Source organism: Catharus ustulatus, chromosome 31, assembly GCF_009819885.2.
Source record: "Catharus ustulatus isolate bCatUst1 chromosome 31, bCatUst1.pri.v2, whole genome shotgun sequence".
NCBI classification, from domain to species: domain Eukaryota; kingdom Metazoa; phylum Chordata; class Aves; order Passeriformes; family Turdidae; genus Catharus; species Catharus ustulatus.
The window spans coordinates 1,171,761-1,190,887 of NC_046251.1; the positions used below are offsets into that span (position 1 = coordinate 1,171,761).

A 19,127-nucleotide genomic window follows, 5' to 3' on the forward strand; every position below is an offset into this window, starting at 1 on the left:
GGAGAAAAAGGGGGGGATCAGCCTGGAGAAAAAGGGGGGGATCAGCCTGGAGAAAAAGAGGGATTCAGCCTGGAGAAAAAGGGGATTTAGCCTGGAGAAAAAGGGGGATCAGCCTGGAAAAGGGGATCAGCCTGGAAAAAGGGATCAGCCTGGAAAAAAAAGGGGGATCAGCCTGGAGAAAAAGGGGGATCAGCCTGGAGAAAAAAAGGGGGATCAGCCTGGAAAAAAGTGGAGGATCAGCCTGGAGAAAAAGGGGGAACAGCCTGGAGAAAAAGGGGGGATCAGCCTGGAGAAAAAGGGGGGATCCGCCTTGGAAAAAAAGGGGGATCAGCCTGGAGAAAAAGGGGGGATCAGTCTGGAGAAAAGGGGATCAGTCTGGAAAAAGAGGGATCAGTCTGGAGAAAAAGGGGGATCAGCCTGGAGAAAAAGAGGGATTCAGCCTGGAGAAAAGGGGGGATCAGCCTGGAAAAAGGAGGATCAGCCTGGAGAAAAAGGGGGATCAATTTGGAGAAAAAGGGGCTCAGCCTGGAAAAGGAGGATCAGCCTGGAGAAAAAGGGGATTCAGCCTGGAGGAAAAGGAATTCAGCCTGGAGAAAAAGAGGGGATCAGCCTTGAAAAAAAGAGGGATCAGCCTGGAGAAAAAGGGGGATATTGGGGGGACCTTTTGGGATTTTCACAATTCCCTGACAGGAGGGCACAGCTGGGGGAATTTGGGATCTTATCCCAGGGAAGGGACAGGTTGGACATCAGCAGGAATTTCTGCACAGAAAGAGAAATTCTCATTGATGGAGCTGCCCATCCCTGGAGGTGTCCCAGCAATTCTGGATGTGGAGAGCACAAAGTTGGACTCAGACGGATTTTTCATCTGGAATTCCGTGAAAATCCTATTCCTCGAGCTGCTTGGTTGAATTTCCTATGATCCCCAGTGACGGCTGAGGAATTATCCCATAAAATGGGGCCACGCTGGATCCCAAAAATTCACTGTGACCCTATGGAATAATCCCCAGAGAGGCCAACCCCCGTTAGCTGCCGCTTCCTTCAACCCCCTCAGCGCCACCCGCGCAGCCCTGAGGGAGGAATGGCGCCCACAGCCGCTAAAACCCGCCTGGAATATCGATAATATCGATAATATCGGCAATATCGCGATTTTCCGGAGCGCGGGTTCGCACCCGCAGCGCTGGCCTCCCGCCGGCAGGGGGCGCTGCCGCCGCGCCGGGCCCGCAGGGGGCGCTCCGCCGCCTCCTCTCTATGGCCCGGCCGGGCGGGGCCGGCTCCAGGCGGCCGCTCTAGCCCGGCGCCCGCGCGCTCCGCGCCGCTGGGGCTCTATGGCGGGGCCCCCACTCTATGGTCGCGGCCCGCCCCCCCCCGCCGGCGCCGCTTCCCTGAGGCGGGACCGGGCCGGCACCGGGGCCGGGACCCGGCGGCGGCTCCGGCGCTCCCCACACGCGGCCCCCGCGGGGCTCTGAGGTAAGCGCGGGTTGGCGGAGGCCGCCCCGTCCCTCTCGGCCCGCCCGCCGCTTCTTCCCCCTTCTCCCGTCCGCCCCCGCGGGCCGTGAGGGGACGGGCGCAGGCCGCGGCCTCGCTGCGGAAACCGCGGGGAGTTCCCAGCGCAGCCGGGCCTGAGGCGCTGCCCCGCGGCCTGGGGCTGTGCCGGACCCGCGCCCGTTCCCCCCGGGGAGGGGGAAAAAGGAGGCCTGGGGGTGATGGGGTTCTCTCCAATCCCGGTCCTGTCTCCCCCTCATAAAAGGATTCTTGGGGTCCCGCATCCCTCAGTGTCCCGGGAATGAGGGGAAGGGTTTGGGGGTGATGGGGTTCTCTCCAATCCCGGTCCTGTCTCCCCCTCATAAAAGGTTTCTTGGGGGTCCCGCATCCCTCAGTGTCCCGGGAATGAGGGAAAGGGTTTGGGGGTGAGGGTTGTGGCTGATCCCGGAGCCCTGCCCGGTGACAAACTCGGTTTTATCGTAATTAAACCGCCGCTAATGGACATGGTTACCTGTCCTCGATGAATCCTCCCCCAGCTCCGTGTTTGAGCTTTGCCTTCCAGTGCTCAGTGAGGATCGAGTGGGTCCAGGACGGCGGGATTTAAATGATATAAATGGGATATCAGTTGTATAAATGGGATATCAATTCTATAAATGAGATATAAATTATATAAATGGGATATCAGTTCTATAAATGGGATATAAATGGTATAAATGGGATATAAATGATATAAATGGGATATCAATTCTATAAACGAGATATCAATTCTACAAATGGGATATCAATTCTATAAACGAGATATCAATTCTACAAATGGGATATCAATTCTAAAATTGGGATATCAATTCTATAAATGGAATATCAATTCTACAAATGGGTTATCAATTCTACAAACAGGATATCAATTCTACAAACGAGATATCAATTCTATAAATGAGATATCAATTCTACAAACGGGATAACAATTCTATAAACGAGATATCAATTCTATAAACGAGATATCAATTCTACAAACGGGATATCAATTCTATAAATGGGATATCAGTGATCTCTGGGCTGTTTTTCTCTCACAACCATCAGGTCCCTGATGAGAATATTGACATTTTAAGCTGCAGCGTTCATTTCTGAAGGTCCTGTCAGGGGATGTTCCTGCACAGGCTGGTGCTGGGTAGGGGGCAGTGGGAGAAATCCTGTGAGGAAAACGCTCCTGGAGTTTTAAGGAATAACTTTGTGTGTTTGTGGAGTGGAATCTGGAGCAGTGACTGGGCTCATTGACTCAGGATTGCTCTCTGGCACATCTGGTGGGATGTTCTGCCCTTTGCTCTGTCTTTTACTGATTTCTGGGGGATAAAAAATTGAGTTCTGTCAGTTTTTTGGATGAGCAATTTTTCTCCAAGTGTCTTAATGGCAAAAATAGGTAAATAATAGTTTCACTGCTGAAAGCAGCTGATTTTGAGGACCCCAAATTCCCCCAGATTACTTAAGCATCCTTTAAGAAAATATTTTGAAATCCCTTTGTGCAATCTGTAAATGTCAGAATTTGACTCCTATCACTATTTCAGAATAAAATTGTGTCAAATATTCCTTGATTTATAAAAAATAAAATCGATTGGCTCTTACAGTATTTCACTGATGAAACATCATTCAGAGCCTTCCTCTCCTCAGTTTGCAAGGGCAAAACAGAACTTGGTTTCTTCCTCTCTGTAGCATTTTGGAGAATTTGCAGAATTAGGGAATCAGTGGAAGTGGTGGGAATGTTTTTATTTTTAATTAATGTTTTCCTGGTGGGTTTGTGTGGTGGTTTTTGCACCCCTGGTATTTGTGAATTTGGGAAATGAAATGTGCCCCCATGAACTGTGACATTCTTGTTTATGTTTCAGAGGAAAGTGGTTTGAGGCTCAGGTTTGAAGTAGGATGAGTTTCCTTGGCTGGAGGGAGAGGATGCCCAGAATTTTAGGAGTCCTTAAAGCAAATTTCATGAGCTGCTGTTGCAAAATCCTTTCAGTTAAATCATCACCCTTACCTGCCTGGTTATAAAAACGTGGTGTTTGTACAGATTGGGACAATAATCATTCTCTGAACAATAAATCCTTGGGTGTTGCTCCTCTTGTGACAGCAAAATTCTTCCTTCACCCCAAAGGGAGCAGCTCCTTTCAGCTAAATAAATAAATAACTGAACTAAATAAATTCAGTTCAGCTGTCAGAGCACTTTTACCTGGGGGTGGCTGTGCTCAGGTATTTTATCCTTTTTACTGCTTCTTGTCAGAGCTTGAGGTTTTTTTCCTTAGAACTTCTCTCTTCTCACAGGTAGATGCCAATCTGAGGGGAAATTCCTGCTTTTCCAGCTAAATAAAGTTAATGTCTTGTGTGACACTCACATCCCCACAGGCTGTGAGGTGCAGGATGAATTTCTGTCTTGTTGCAATCCTTGTGCTAAATCTTTTTATTGATTGATGTTGGGTGAATAATTAAATATTCTAGAGCAAGCAGAGATGAATTAAAACTCATATTTTTAATGGGAAATACTTTTTATCTTTAATTCCTGTAAGCAGAACTTCACAGCAGTGAGAGAAAGGTCAGCAAAATCCCCTGTGGGGTGTTTATTTGGGGGAGTTTTATTGGTTTCACTGTTTCTTGCAGGCTGTTCTGAGTCTTTCATGGGACAGAGAAACTAAAAGCAGAGAGCAGGGAGGGCAGGCTGTGGTTTAGCACTACAGAAATGAATGGAGATTTCTGCAGCACTGGAAATTTATTGTCATTTTTGCTGCTCTCTGGATTTCGGTTTGAGGGGCCCCCCCTGGTTATCTGGGACACTTTGCAGGGTGCAAAATGTAGAATTTTTTTCCTTTATAAAAGCTAAAACTGTGTTTGAGGACAGACAAAGTTGTGTCCACTGCAGGTTTGTGATGAATTCTGCTCCTGATCTTGAAGAGGTTGATGTTTGCAGCCACGAGGATGTTGGGGAAGGTGCAGCACTGGATCTGTGCTGGAAAGGACACACAGAATCATAGATTTGTTTTGGCTGGGAGAAACCTTAAAGAAAATCTCATTCCACCCCCCTGCCTGGATCACCTCCCACTATCCCAGGTGCTCCAAGCCCTGGCCTTGGACATTTCCAGGGATCCAGGGGCATCCCCAGCTTCTCTGTGCCAGGGAGGAATTCCTGCCCAAAATCCCATCCAGTGAGAAGCCCCTTTTCTTACCACTCCAACCCTTTTAAATTACCCTCACAGCTCCTTCAGCTACTGCAAAATCACAATTAGGTTACCCTGAACTTCTCTTTTCCAGGCTGAGCAATCCCAATTCTCACAGCAGAGCTGCTCCATCACTCCCAGTTTGTTGTCTCACCAGTTTTGTCCCCTGCTCTAGTGACATTTTTGGGCACCCCTGAGAGCAGGACTCTGCTCTTGGTTGACTCTTCCCCCACCAGGAGTGTTCACTGAGCTTTGTGCTGTGCTTCAGCTCAGCAGGGAAAAATCAATGACTCACATTTCCACAGAAAGAAATGTAATTTCCAGTCTCATAGCAACTGTCCTTTCAACACTTTCAAACCTTGTGTGACAAAATGTTTAACACTCACCCATCAGCTTTTAATGCTCCAGGCTGCTCCACCCACTCCCCCCAGCTGAAAGCTGCATTTGTGCATCCCTGAATCCCCCAGAATCCGAGGGGGGATGCTGCCAAGACGTTGAACAGTTAAATATAAAAATCTTAGACATGAGACAAGTGTTGCTGACTGCATTACATCAAGCCAGAGTGACTCTTAAAATGCAAAACTGTGTTCTCTTCACTTTGCTTTGAGTGCCTGGTTTGTTTTTATACACCTTCAGATAGTTTAAAATAGGTTTGGCTGGTAGCTTGGCTAAAATATTTTTGGAAATTATCTTACTTAGAGAAAGATATTCTTTAGTATAAAGAATCTTGGTTTTCTTCAAACTGGAAGAGAATATCCAATTAAGAATTGGATATTAATGGGATTATAACAGGATGGTGACCTTGGAGGGCAAAGAGCTCACTGAACATTTCCCAGTGAGAGCAGAATCATCAGGCACTGTCTGCTGTCCAAATTCATGACTAACTGGATTTAACTGTTGTTTTTTTTTTTTGTAGCTGATGATGGAAGAGGTGCACAAGGGTGGCAGCAGCAGCTCTGTTACGTCCCAGCCCTCAGCTGTACAAGGTACAACCCTGCAGGCAGCTCAGCTCTCTCATATTGCTCAACAGGTAAAGCCTGGGCTGGATCTCAGCAAACATTTCAGGCAGTTCAGAGCCAGTTCTTATGTGCTACAAATTGTAGATCCATTCTGAGAAGCACTCAGAGAAGAAAAAAGCAGAAAGAGGATAAGGAAAATGTGTTTGTTTGATGGTGGATGATATAAAATTAATTAAAAAGTGTTCAAAAGGTAATTATTGTGTTTGTACAGTGTATAGGTGCAGCCCAGGAATAAAATGAGGGCCTGGTTTCATTTTTTTCCTTAGAAAAAGCATTTCCAGCTCTTTTTGTAGTAGCAGCAATCCTGGGTGCTCAGCACCATGGAAACACTTGGATTTTAGCCCAACATGAACATATTTAATCTAATAAACCACATTAACTTGAATATTTGACATTTTTCCTCTAAGGTGACATCCCTGTCAGAACTTTAATCTTTAATCTTAGAACTGAAAGGGTGAATCCTTTTTCTGTGAAAAAGCAAATATTTATCCTGGGGAGGCAGTTGGGATTTTGATGCAAAATTTAAATGTAGGGGAGGAGAGAATATCACCAGGTATGCTGGGGTTTGTTTCCAGGCTGGTTTCCTCATCTGTTTTTATATAAAGTTCTGATTGTCCCTTAATATTCTGAGTTATGATAAAAGCAGCATTGAATGGAAATTCAGCTTTGTGTATTTTAATGATCCCTTCATCTTCTCATGTATTGCAGATGAATAAAAGTAGTGAAGAAAGTTCTTACAGTCTACCTGTACAGCTTGAATTATTTTTGTTTTGTGAACAATATAAATTGAATTAAAGTGCAGAGACTCATGCAAGTTCAAAACTATAAACCCTCTAGGAAGCTGAAGCATTTTCATGTTTTTAATATGTTACATAACAGCACGTATTTGATTATGTGACACAATACCACATCTGATTTTTCTCCAACCAAAGGAAATAATGAACTGTCTCAGCCTTTTTCATGTGCAAATAATGTCTAAAATAATGTGCATCTTTAATGGTACTTTGGTGACTTAATTAGAATTAAAATGAGCTGCTAATGTGGATTCTCCAGCACTTTTCCTCCACGTGTTGCACTTCCTGAGCCCTGTGGCACAAAGGTTTCACTGCTGCTTTTTGCTCTGTTGTAGATGTCTCTCAGAGGTTCTGCTCCCCTCACAGTGGTTCAGCTTCCTGGAGAGCAAGTCCAGGTGCAGGGAGTCATTCAGACAGCTCAGTCCTCCTCTGTGATCCACTCCCCTCAGGTGCAAACCGTGCAGGTAACTCCAGAATGGCTTCAAACCCCCCTCACCTGCAGCTGGGTAGGTGAGAAGGTGTCAAAAGATGTGCAGAGGCTTCTGTGCCCTGCTCTGAGGGACAGGGAGCAGCCCTGTGGGATCCCTCAGCTGGCCTTGAAATCCTTCCTGGTGGGAAATCACCTTTGGAGTCACAATGAAACCATTTGATGTCACCTCCTTTTGTTAAAAATTCAAAATGAAACCATGTGATGTCACCTCCCTTTGTTAAAAAGTCACAATGAAACCATTTGATGTCATCTCCCTTTTATTAAAAAGTCAAAATGAAACCATTTGATGTCACCTCCCTTTGTTAAAAATTCAAAATGAAACCATGTGATGTCACTTCTCTTTGTTAAAAAGTCAGAATGAAACAATTTGATGTCACCTCTCTGTTAACAAATCTGTGCTCGGTGCCTTGGCAGTCAGGTGGGGTCTGGCACCCAGAGGAGGGGAGTGGGGAATAATTCAGTGGATTAAAAGGAATGAGCTCCTGGCTGCTCTAACTCCATTCTGCTGGTACCCAAGTCTCTGCTTGTCCCTTTTTACTCCCTTTGTGATTTTTGTAAGATTTTTGTAAGATTTTTATAAGATTTTTGTAAGAGGGAGTTCAGTGAATTTGTTCCTGCTCCGCTCAGAGCCCTTGGGGACCTGGAGTTCCACTGGGAACCAGGGGAGGGAGGAACTGCCCTAAAATCAGCAGTTTGTCCCTTCTCCTGCTCCCTCACTCCTCTCCTCACACCACACTGAATTGATGCCATGAGAAGCAAACCTGGCAGGGATTGCCACTGTCAGTGCTGACAAAAACATCAGAGCAGGGAGGGGAGAAATGTCACTGCTGGGAACACTCAAACATCTGCACTGGCTGCTGGTTGGTGTCTGTTAAATCTCTTCCCTTTTCCTTCCCCCTGGTTGCACAGTCTGCAGACTGGATTCATTCCTTTTCTGTAATTTATGAACATTGTGGCCTTGTTGGGGGAAAAAAAAAAAAAGTACAACAGAGCAAGTTTTTTTTTTTCCCTGCTGATCATAGTCTGCTCTGGCTCTGCAGTTCAGTGAGAGGCTTTTCTCAGAGCTCTGTGCATTCCATGGATAAGAACAAATAAATGTTTTGTTCACTAATAAGGAGCATCAGAGACAAAATAACACTTTGAACTGGATGAACACACAGTGGAATAAACAAAATCGTAGATAATACTTTGCATATTTACTCCCTGCTGCCTTAAATAGGATTTTTACATTCTCACCAACAAACCCCACTGCTCCTCCTCTACATTAAAAATTCCAGGTGCTTTCTGAGTTTGAAATGGTGTTGCTGTTCCTTTTCTCATCAGGTTTCTTCCTTGTCTGAGAGTGAGGATTCTCAGGATTCCTCAGACAGCATTGGCTCCTCACAGAAAGCTCGAGGCATCTTGGCTCGTCGTCCTTCCTACCGGTACGGCTGTGACACTTGGAGTTTGGATCTGAAACCAAACCAGCCTCTGGGTTTGCAAATTGAAAAAAAAAAAAAAATTTAAAAATATTCTCCATGTTGTTTCCTTTCCCTTGAAACACTCAGTGAATCTGTTCATGCACTGAGAGGAAACTTTGACTCCGCTGTAACTGGAGATTGGCCTCAGCAGGATTTTGTGCAGGGCAAAATGTTCACCAGCTGTAATGTTTACTCAGTTGTATCATTTTCCTGAAGTCAGGAATGCAGTCAAATGTCATCAGGCTCCTTTTTTTTTTTTCACAGGAAAATTTTAAAAGATCTTTCTTCTGAAGACACACGGGATAGAAAAGGAGATGAGGAAAGTCCTGGGGTCTCCACTGTCACCTCCATGTCTGTCCCCACTCCCATCTACCAGACAAGCACTGGACAGTACAGTAAGTGACCCAAAATATCCTCAAAATACAACATTTCTTAAATATTTCAGCAAGATAAAGGACAGAAGTTGGTTATGATCTGGTAGTCAATAAAGTCAGTACATAGAAGTAACTGGTATCTACAGACTCAGTGCTTTGTAATTTTAATTTTTTTGCACAGTGTTGGTGTGGAGCACACAGCAGTGTTCTTTGGATTGAACCCAACATGTCAGTGAAGACACCTATATATATATACAAATATATACAAATATATATATATATATATATATATATGTGTGTGTGTGTGTGTCAGGTCATGGTCCTGGTGGTCAGAACGTGTTTCTGGTAGCCAGGCTGTGGTCCTGGTGGCCAAGCTGTGCTCCTGGTGGTCAGGCCATGATCCTGGTGGTCAGGATATAGTCCTGGTGGTCAGGCCATGGTCCTGGTGGTCAGGCTATAATCCTGGTGGCCAGGCTGTGGTTCTGGTGGTCAGAACATGGTCCTGGTGGCCAGAACATGTTCCTGGTGGTCAGGCCATGGTCCTGGTGGCCAAGGTGTGGTTCTGGTGGTCAGAACATGGTCCTGGTGGTCAGGCCATGGTCCTGGTGGCCAAGCTGTGTGCCTGGTGGCCAGGCCATAGTCCTGGTGGTCAGAACATGGTCCTGGTGGCCAAGCTGTGTGCCTGGTCGCCAGGCCATGGTCCTGGTGGCCAAGCTGTGGCTCTGGTGGTCAGAACATAGTTCTGGTGGTCAGAACATGGTCCTGGTGATTAGAACATGGTTCTGGTGGCCAAGCTGTGGTTCTGGTGGCCAGGCTGTGTTCCTGGTGGTCAGGCCATGTTCCTGGTGGTCAGACCATGTTCCTGGTAGCCAGGCTGTGATCCTGGTGGCCAGGCCGTGGTCTTGTATATATGTGTCTATATATATATATATATGTATATCAATCATAGGCCACACTGAAAGGCTCCTGTGGTATCAGAGAGGTACAAAAAATTAGAATTTGTTCTTTGATGTTCCTACTTGGTGTTTGTGGTGCTCCTGTCATTCCTGTGATGGTGTGAGGCCCTGGCACAGGTGCCCAGAGATGCTGGGGCTGCCTCTGCATCCCTGGAAGTGTCCAAGGCCAGGCTGGATCAACCTTGGAGCACCTGGGACGGGGGAATATCCCTACCATGGCATGGGTGGCACTGGATGTGATTTAACATCATTTAACCCATTCTGGCATGCTGTGATTTATTTCCTACTGTGATTTATTTCATCCAAACCCTCTTGTCCCTGTCCTCTGGCAGTTTTTATCTCATCCAAACCCTCTTGTCCCTGTCCTCTGGCAGTTTTTATCTCATCCAAACCCTCTTGTCCCTGTCCCCTGGCAGTTGCCATCGCAGCCAACGGGCTCCAGCTGGCAGGGCCGGGGGCAGACGGGGTGCAGGGGCTGCAGACCCTGACCATGGGCAGTGCCAGCGGCTCCCAGGCCGGGACAACCATCCTGCAGTACGCACAGACCTCGGATGGACAGCAGATCCTGGTGCCCAGCAACCAGGTGGTGGTGCAGAGTGAGTACCTGGGCATGTGTCACCTGTGTGTCACCTGTGTGTGACCTCAGTGTCACCTGAGGGTCACCTGTGTGGTGCAGAGTGAGTACCTGGGGATGTGTCACCTGAGTGTGACCTGTGTGTCACCTGAGTGGTGCAGAGTGAGTACCTGGGGATGTGTCACCTGAGTGTCACCTGTGTGTGACCTCTGTGTCACCTGAGGGTCACCTGAGTGGTGCAGAGTGAGTACCTGGGGATGTGTCACCTGTGTGTCACCTGTGTGTGACCTGAGTGTGACCTGTGTGTCACCTGAGTGGTGCAGAGTGAGTACCTGGGGATGTGTCACCTGAGTGTCACCTGTGTGTCACCTGTGTGCCACCTGAGTGGTGCAGAGTGAGTACCTGGGGATGTGTCACCTGAGTGCCACCTGAGTGTTACCTGAGTGTCACCTGTGTGTCACCTGAGTGCTGCAGAGTGAGTACCTGGGGATGTGTCACCTGTGTGTCGCCTGAGTGTGACCTGAGTGTCACCTGAGTGGTGCAGAGTGAGTACCTGGGGATGAGTGTCACCTGAGTGTCACCTGAGTGTCACCTGAGTGTCACCTGAGTGGTGCAGAGTGAGTACCTGGGGATGAGTGTCACCTGAGTGTCACCTGAGTGGTGCAGAGTGAGTACCTGGGGATGTGTCACCTCAGTGTCACCTGTGTGTGACCTCTGTGTCACCTGAGTGTCACCTGTGTGTCACTTGAGTGGTGCAGAGTGAGTACTTGGGGATGTGTCACCTCAGTGTCACCTAAATGTGACCTGTGTGTCACCTGAGTGTGATCTGAGTGGTGCAGAGTGAGTACATGGGGATGTGTGTCACCTGAGTGTCACCTGAGTGGTGCAGAGTGAGTACCTGGGGATGTGTCACCTCAGTGTCACCTGAGTGTGACCTGAGTGTCACCTGAGTGTGATCTGAGTGGGGCAGAGTGAGTACCTGGGGATGTGTCACCTCAGTGTCATCTGTGTGTCACCTGAGTGTCACCTGTGTGTCACTTGAGTGGTGCAGAGTGAGTACCTGGGGATGTGTGTCAGCTGTGTGTCACCTGAGTGTCACCTGTGTGTCAGCTGAGTGTGACCTGAGTGCTGCAGAGTGAGTACTTGGGGATGTGTCACCTGTGTGTCACCTGTGTGTGACCTCTGTGTCACCTGTGTGTCACCTGAGTGGTGCAGAGTGAGTACCTGGGGATGTGTCACCTGTGTGCCACCTGAGTGTGACCTCTGTGTCACCTGAGTGGTGCAGAGTGAGTACCTGGGGATGTGTCACCTGTGTGTCACCTGTGTGTGACCTGTGTGCCACCTGAGGGTCACCTGAGTGGTGCAGAGTGAATACCTGGGGATGTGGCACCTGAGTGTCACCTGAGTGGTGCAGAGTGAGTACCTGGGGATGAGTGTCACCTGAGTGTCACCTGAGTGTCACCTGAGTGGTGCAGAGTGAGTACCTGGGGATGTGTCACCTGTGTGTCACCTGAGTGTGACCTGTGTGTCACCTGAGTGCTGCAGAGTGAGTACTTGGGGATGAGTGTCACCTGAGTGTGACCTGAGTGTCACCTGTGTGTCACATGAGTGTGACCTGTGTGTCACCTGAGTGCCACCTGAGTGGTGCAGAGTGAGTACATGGGGATGTGTCACCTGTGTGCCATCTGAGTGTGACCTTAGTGGTGCAGAGTGAGTACCTGAGGATGTGTGTCACCTGAGTGTGACCTGAGTGCCACCTGAGTGTGACCTGAGTGGTGTAGAGTGAGTACCTGGGGATGTGTGTCAGCTGAGTGTCACCTGAGTGTGACCTGTGTGTCACCTGAGTGGTGCAGTGTGAGTACCTGGGGATGTGTCACCTGAGTGTCACCTGAGTGGTGCAGTGTGAGTACCTGGGGATGTATGTCACCTGAGTGTCACCTGAGTGGTGCAGAGTACATGGGGATGAGTGTCACCTGAGTGACCTGAGTGTCACCCGAGTGTCACCTGCTAATGCTGCCCCTTTCTGAGTGCCCCTGGGGATGCGGTGTCACCTGAGTGTCACCTGTTAATGCTGCCACTCTGTGAGTGCCCCTGGGGATGTGTGCCACCTGAGTGTAACCTGAGAGCCACCTAAGTGCCACCTGAGTGTCCCCTGAGTGCCACCTGCTCACACTGCCCCTCTGTGAGTACCCCTGGGGATGTGGTCACACCTGAGTGTCACCTGAGTGTCACCTGCTTATGCTGCCCCTCTCTGAGTACCCCTGGGGATGTGTGTCACCTGAGTGCCACCTGCTAATGGTGCCCGTCTGTGAATACCCCTGGGGATGTGGTTATACCTGAGTGTCCCCTGAGTGCCACCTGCTCAGGCTGTCCCTGTGTCCCCCAGCTGCCTCTGGGGACATGCAGACCTACCAGATCCGCACCACGCCCACGTCGTCCTCGCTGCCGCAGACCGTGGTGATGACGTCCCCGGTCACTCTGACGTCCCAGAGCAGCAAGACAGACGATCCCCAGCTGAAAAGGGAGATCAGGCTGATGAAGAACAGGTGAGTGCACCTGAGCTGAGTTTGCTGAGGTTAAATCCAGCTTCCCAAAGTCCAAACTGTGACAGATCCCCAGAGCTCTGAGTGCCACCTCCAGGGATGGGGACTCCAAAGCTCCCTGGGCTGTTCCTGAGCAGAAATTCCTGTTGATGTCCAACCTGAGCCTCTCCTGGCCCAGCTGAGGCTGTTCCCTCTCCTCCTGTCCCTGTTTTTTGGGAGCAGAGCCTGTCCCTCCTGTCAGGGAGTTGTGCAGAGGCACCAGGGCCCCCCTGAGCCTCTTTTTCTCCCCAAACTCCCTCAGGATTTCTCCAGCTCCATTCCCAGCTCTGGATGTGCTCCAGCCTGTCTCTGTTTCTCCTGCAGGGAGGGAGGGGTCTCAGTGCCCAGCTCAGGGGGACAATCCTTGCCCTGGTGCTGTGTCACACCATGGCTGGTACAGCCCAAGTACCCTTGGGCTCTTTCCCCACCTGAGCACAGCTGGGCCTGGGGGAGATGGTGACCCAAAGATGGGAAATTGTCACCCAAAGATGGGAGACTGACCCAAACATATAAATTGTGACCCAAAATGGGAGATTGTGACTCAAACGTGGAAAATTGTCACCCAAAGATGGGAAATTGTGACCCAAAGGTGAGGAATTGTCACCCAAAGATGGGAAATTGTCACCCAAAGATGGGGGATTGTGACTCAAAGATGGGAGATTGTGATTCAAACATGGAAAATTGTGACCCAACAATGGGGGATTGTGAACCAAAGATGGGATATTGTCACCCAAAGATGGGAAATTGTGACTCAAAACATGGGAGATTGTGACCCAAAGATGAGAGATTGTGACTCAAACATGGGAAATTGTGACCCAAACATATAAATTGTGACCCAAAGATGGGAAATTGTCACCCAGACATGAGAGGTTATGACCTAGAATGGGAGATTGTCACCCAAAGATGGGAGATTGTGACCCAAAAATGGGAGACTGACCCAAAGATGGGAAATTGTCACCTAAAGATGGGAAATTGTCACCCAAAGATGGGAGATTGTGACCCAAAGATGGGAAATTGTGACCCACACATATAAATTGTCACCCAAAGATGGGAAATTGTGACCCAAATATGGGAGATTGTGACCCAAAGATGGGAGATTATCACCCAAAGATGGGAGATTGTGACCTAAAGATGAGAAATTGTCACCCAAAGAGGGGAGATTGTGACCCAAACATGGGAAACTGGGACACAAACATGGGAAATTGTCACCCAAAGATGGGAAATTGTCACCCAAATATGGGAGATTGTGACTCAAATATGGGAAATTGTCACCCACACATATAAATTGTCACCCAAACACATAAATTGTGACCCAAAAATGGGAGATTGTGACCCAAAGAGGGGAGATTGTGACCCAAACATGGGAAACTGGGACCCAAAGATGGGAAATTGTCACCCAAAGATGGGAGATTGTCACCCAAACATGTAAATTGTCACCCAAACATGGGAGATTGTGACTCAAACATATAAATTGTGACCCAAAGATGGGAAATTGTCACCCAGACATGAGAGATTATGACCTAGAATGGGAGATTATCACCCAAAGATGGGAGACTGGGACCCAAACATGGGAAATTGTCACCCAAAAATGGGAGACTGACCCAAAGATGGGAAATTGTCACCTAAAGATGGGAAATTGTCACCCAAAGATGAGAAATTGTCACCCAAAGATGGGAGATTGTGACTCAAACATGGGAAATTGTCACTCACACATATAAATTGTCACCCAAACATGGGAAATTGTCACCCAAACATGGGAGACTGACCCAAACATACAAATTGTGACCCAAAAATGGGAGATTGTGACCCAAGATGGAACTGCAGTTCCAGCTCTGCTGTTCTGAACTGTGATGTTAAATCAATCTCCCAGCTCAAACGCAGAACCTGCTGCTCTGTTGCAGAGAAGCTGCCCGGGAGTGCCGCAGGAAGAAGAAGGAATATGTGAAATGTTTGGAAAATCGAGTGGCAGTCCTGGAAAATCAAAACAAAACTCTCATTGAGGAGCTAAAAACTTTGAAAGATCTTTACTGTCATAAAAGTGTGTAAGAAGAGAAGGTAAAAAACCTTTGGGGAACTGGTGAAATATCAGAGGAGAAAATAAATTTTTTTTTTTTTTATACTGAATTTTTTAAACTAGATGAAAGGTCAAAAAAACAAAACTTTTCTACCTAGATTTCACAGCTCAAAGACTCTCTAGATTTTCTTTACAACACGTTGGAAAGAAGAAAACCTCACCAAAATTCCTGCTGGCACAACTGGAAACTGATAAATTCAAGATTGCAGCTACAAGTGGAAGGACGTGTGGCGAGGCAGGTGATGAGAGTTTCTTTGAAAATTCAATTTTTTATGAATTTATCTCTGCTAAATGAGGTAAAATTTGGTTACCAAGAAAAAGAAAATGGATGAAACAGAATCCTTGCCATAGCTGCCATTATTAGTAACTTTTATAACCAGTGTATGTTTTGATTTCTTCCTCTTTTTCCAACCTTTTTTCCTTCAGTTATTTGTCTGTAAATATTTTTATTTGAACCTGTAAGTTGGTGTTTACAGGTGCAGAGGATGAAAAAGCTGATACTTTGCTCGAGGTATAAATTATGTTTTTACTCTTTTTTTTTTTTTTTTTTTCTCAGATGACAATTGAAAAAGTTGGGATGATTTTTTTTTTTTTGATTTTTTTTTTTTTCCATGTTTGCCGTGTTTATCAGATTGGGGAAGGATCTGCAGAAGGCAAAAGAGGTTTGGTTCTGGAAATGTGTGAGGCAGGGAAAATTGTGTTGATTTTCCTAGAGAATTCAACACCTCAAAGATTTTAAAGCACAGTGGGAAGGGACAAAGACTGGTGACAAAAATTCTGAAGAATTTCTGAGATTAAACTTAATAATTTTTTTTAATTTTTAATTTTTGTTCTTAGTTCTGGGCATGAGAAGCATCAATCATTAAAAATTAAATTATGTGCTGATCATATCTACAATTAAAAACTCAGTGCTTGTCCTGGCTGGGGATTCTCCTGAGCTTTGGAACATGAAACCAAATAGAAGAAAAATGATGTAGTAAAAAAAAAAAAAAAAAGGGAAGATCTATACCAAAGGGTTCTGAGGTTCTAATCTCTGGTTTATTGCTGGGAGTAGAAAAATTAAAATTTCCAGCCTAATTTTGTAAGGTAGGAGCTATTTTGCAAAGTAATGGGTGTCTTTGTAAGCAAATTCTATATTGCAAATAGGGAGATGGTTGGTTATATTTTGTAGCTAAATTGTGATCTTTGCAAAACCTGAAATTGAGTTTCTATACGTATTTTGACAGTTTATATCTTTCATTTTAGTAACCAAATGAAAATATTTTGTGAACCAGATTTTCAAGGATATATTTTTATGGATAGTACAAAGTCAAATGAGATCCTCTTTGGTGTAGGAGATACTTGAATTAATTTTGTATGTCTGTAGGCAACTTGCAGAAAAAAAATGGATCCTAAAAAGTATTGGGGGGAAAAAAAAAAGAAAAAAATAAATAAAGAAATTAGGGCTTTTTACTCCCCAGAGCTGACAATATCTGCACATCAGATCTCATTGTGTCAGAGAGTCCAGTTTGTACAAATTTTAATTTGTTTCAGGTGAAAAATCAAAACTTTGACGTGATCAGGACTCCTTTAGCTGGGGAATCTCCATTCTGGGAGACCCCCAGAGCTGTCTGGAGAGATTCTGGTGAGGACACAGCCTGGGCTGGAGGGGACCCTGGTGGCCAGGACACAATCCTGGTGGCCAGGCTGTGATCTTGGTGGCCAGGCTGGGGTCCTGGTGGCCAGGCTGGGGTCCTGGTGGTCAGGACATGTTCCTGGTGGCCAGGCTGTGCTCCTGGTGGCCAGGCCATGGTCCTGGGCAGGATGTGACCCTGGTGGCCAGGCTGTAGTCCTGGTGGTCAGGACATGGTTCTGGTGGCCAGGCCATAGTGCTGGTGGCCAGGCCATAGTCCTGGGCAGGTCACCCTGGTGGCCAGGCTGTGATCTTGGTGGCCAGGCCATAGTCCTGGTGGCCAGGCCATGTTCCTGGGCAAGATGTCACCCTGATGGACAGGCTGGGGTCCTGGTGGTCAGGCCATGGTCCTGGGCAGGTCACCTTGGTGGCCAGGCCATAGTCCTGGGCTGGATGTCACCCTGATGGCCAGGATGTGGTCCTGGTTGCCAGGCTGTAGTCCTGGTGGCCAGGCCGTGGTCCTGGGCAGGATGTGACCCTGGTGGCCAGACCATGGTCCTGGTGGCCAGGCTGTAATCCTGGGCAGGATGTCACCCTGGTGGCCAGGTCATGTTCCTGGTGCCCAGGCTGTAGTCCTGGTGTCCAGGTCATGCTCCTGGTGGCCAGGCCATAGTCCTGGTGGTCAGGCTGTGGTCCTGGTGGTCAGGACACAATCCTGGTGGTCAGGCCATGGTGTTCTGGTGGCCAGGCTGTGGTCCTGGGCAGGATGTCACCCTGGTGGCCAGGCCATGTTCCTGGTGGCCAGGCTGTGATCCTGGGCAGGATGTCACCCTGATGGCCAGGATGTCACTCTGGTGGCCAGGCCATGTTCCTGGTGGCCAGGCTGTGGTCCTGGTGCCCTGGCCATGGTCCTGGTGGTCAGGACATAGTCCTGGTAGCCAGGCCATGGTCCTGGGCTGGATGGAACCCTGGTGGCCAGGCTGTGCTCCTGGTGGTCAGGCCATAGTGGTCAGGACATGTTCCTGGTGGTCAGGCCATAGTCCTGGTGGCCAGGCCGTGATCCTGATGGCCAGGCTGTGGTCCTGGTGGTCAGGACACAATCCTGGTGGTCAGGACATAGTCTTGATGGCCAGGCCATAGTCCTGGTGGCCAGGCTGTAGTCCTGGACAGGATGTCACCCTGGTGGCCAGGCCATGGTCCTGGGCTGGTCACCCTGGTGGCCAGGCTGTGGTCCTAGTCTCCAGGCTGTAGTCCTGGGCAGGATGTCACCCTGGTGGTCAAGCCATGTTCCTGGTGGCCAGGCCATGTTCCTGGTGGCCAGGCCATGGTCCTGGTGCCCAGGCCTTGTTCCTGGTGGCCAGGCCATGGTCCCAGTCTCCAGGCTGTGCTCCTGGGCAGGTGCTGTAGGTGACTGCAGTGCTTCTTGCACGAGTAAGGAACCATTTCCAGTGCTGGGATTGAATCCTGCTTCCAGTTCTGTCAGTGGGAATTCCCAATGGATCTGGATGGAATTCCAAGCTCTGCTCCCTCCCTGGATGTGTCATGCTTATCCCATGGTCCATCAAGTATTTCTGATTCCTTTGCAAATTAATGGACCTGTAGCAAGCAGAGCTCTTTGCCATGAGGAATCTGCATTCCACAATCTCCTGGTTTTGGGCTAGAAAAGGATTTTTTTATTTTCCCTGAAGTTCCCAAGTCTCTGATTGTTGTGAGTCCCAATGTGTTTCCTTTAGGCCAGGCTGGAGTCTGACTCCTGGTGTCAGGAAAAAAAGTTTTGTGGCACATCAGAAATAAAGCTGGGAAAGTCCTAAACTGAGGGAGCTGCTCCTGGAGAGGTGTTTGCTGTTTCTGTGGTGGAATTTCAGGAAAATGGAACAGCCTGGAACCTCAGAGACCTGGACCTTCCCTCAGCTCTGCTAAGCTGGCATGTGGGAGAGGCTTTGACTGCAGTTCTGAACTGCTCTGGGAACTCTGTGCTAGCTCATCCTCACTGTGTTCTCTCTTTTTTTTTTTCTTTTGTAATATGGAACAATAATAAACAAAAACTATCACGTGTTGAGACTGTAAAAACCTGGTGGCCAATTCTTCCTGTCCTGCCAGACACACCAGGAGTCAGTTTTTATATTCTTAAAATCATGTGTTGGAAAGAACAGCTGGATTTTCATCATGGGAATATTACACAGTAACACAGGTTTGTTCTTTAAGCACTGATTATGAAGTTCTTAGTCTGGATTTACTTTCAAATCTCGATTTTTAAAGAGTAAAATCTCATTCCTGAGGGTAAGAGGTGCAGCAGCTGATGCTGTTCTGGTTGGTTCCAAACAGTCCATGCTTTCCATGAATTGTAAATATTTGTTGAAACAATTAATGGTTGCAAATTTTGATCTTGGTAAATAAAAGTCGCTAAAATATTCTAATTCTGATGGTCCCTATTTATTTTTAATGAAGTTAGAGCTGCACTGGTGCTGACCAGATGTGAATACCTGTGTGGATCGAGTCATGTGGCAGCCAGGAAT

At 47.6% G+C, this 19,127-nt stretch overlaps 1 protein-coding gene and 1 long non-coding RNA gene across 5 annotated transcripts; both read left to right on the forward strand.

The window, feature by feature from the left end:
• The first annotated feature begins 1,405 nt into the window (after window positions 1-1,405).
• Window positions 1,406-15,310, forward strand: ATF1 (activating transcription factor 1). Of its 3 annotated transcripts, XM_033083396.2 has the most exons (9): window positions 1,406-1,467; window positions 5,593-5,706; window positions 6,825-6,953; window positions 8,303-8,403; window positions 8,704-8,834; window positions 10,186-10,365; window positions 12,730-12,889; window positions 14,827-14,980; window positions 15,098-15,310. In XM_033083396.2, exons 2-8 carry the CDS (start codon window positions 5,596-5,598, stop codon window positions 14,969-14,971), a joined length of 957 nt encoding a protein of 318 aa, XP_032939287.1. In that variant the 5' UTR covers window positions 1,406-1,467; window positions 5,593-5,595; the 3' UTR covers window positions 14,972-14,980; window positions 15,098-15,310. The 3 variants fall into 3 exon arrangements, with proteins under 3 accessions (XP_032939287.1, XP_032939286.1, XP_032939288.1); XM_033083395.2 differs by having other exon boundaries at window positions 14,827-15,310; XM_033083397.2 differs by lacking the exon at window positions 1,406-1,467 and having other exon boundaries at window positions 5,593-5,662; window positions 14,827-15,310.
• Window positions 15,311-16,785: 1,475 nt separating this feature from the next.
• On the forward strand, window positions 16,786-19,028 carry LOC117009159. 2 transcript variants are annotated; one of them, XR_004420430.1, is made up of 2 exons: window positions 16,786-17,217; window positions 17,278-19,028. It is a non-coding gene; the product is annotated as an uncharacterized LOC117009159 (long non-coding RNA). The 2 variants fall into 2 exon arrangements; XR_004420431.1 differs by having other exon boundaries at window positions 17,685-19,028.
• Window positions 19,029-19,127: the final 99 nt, after the last annotated feature.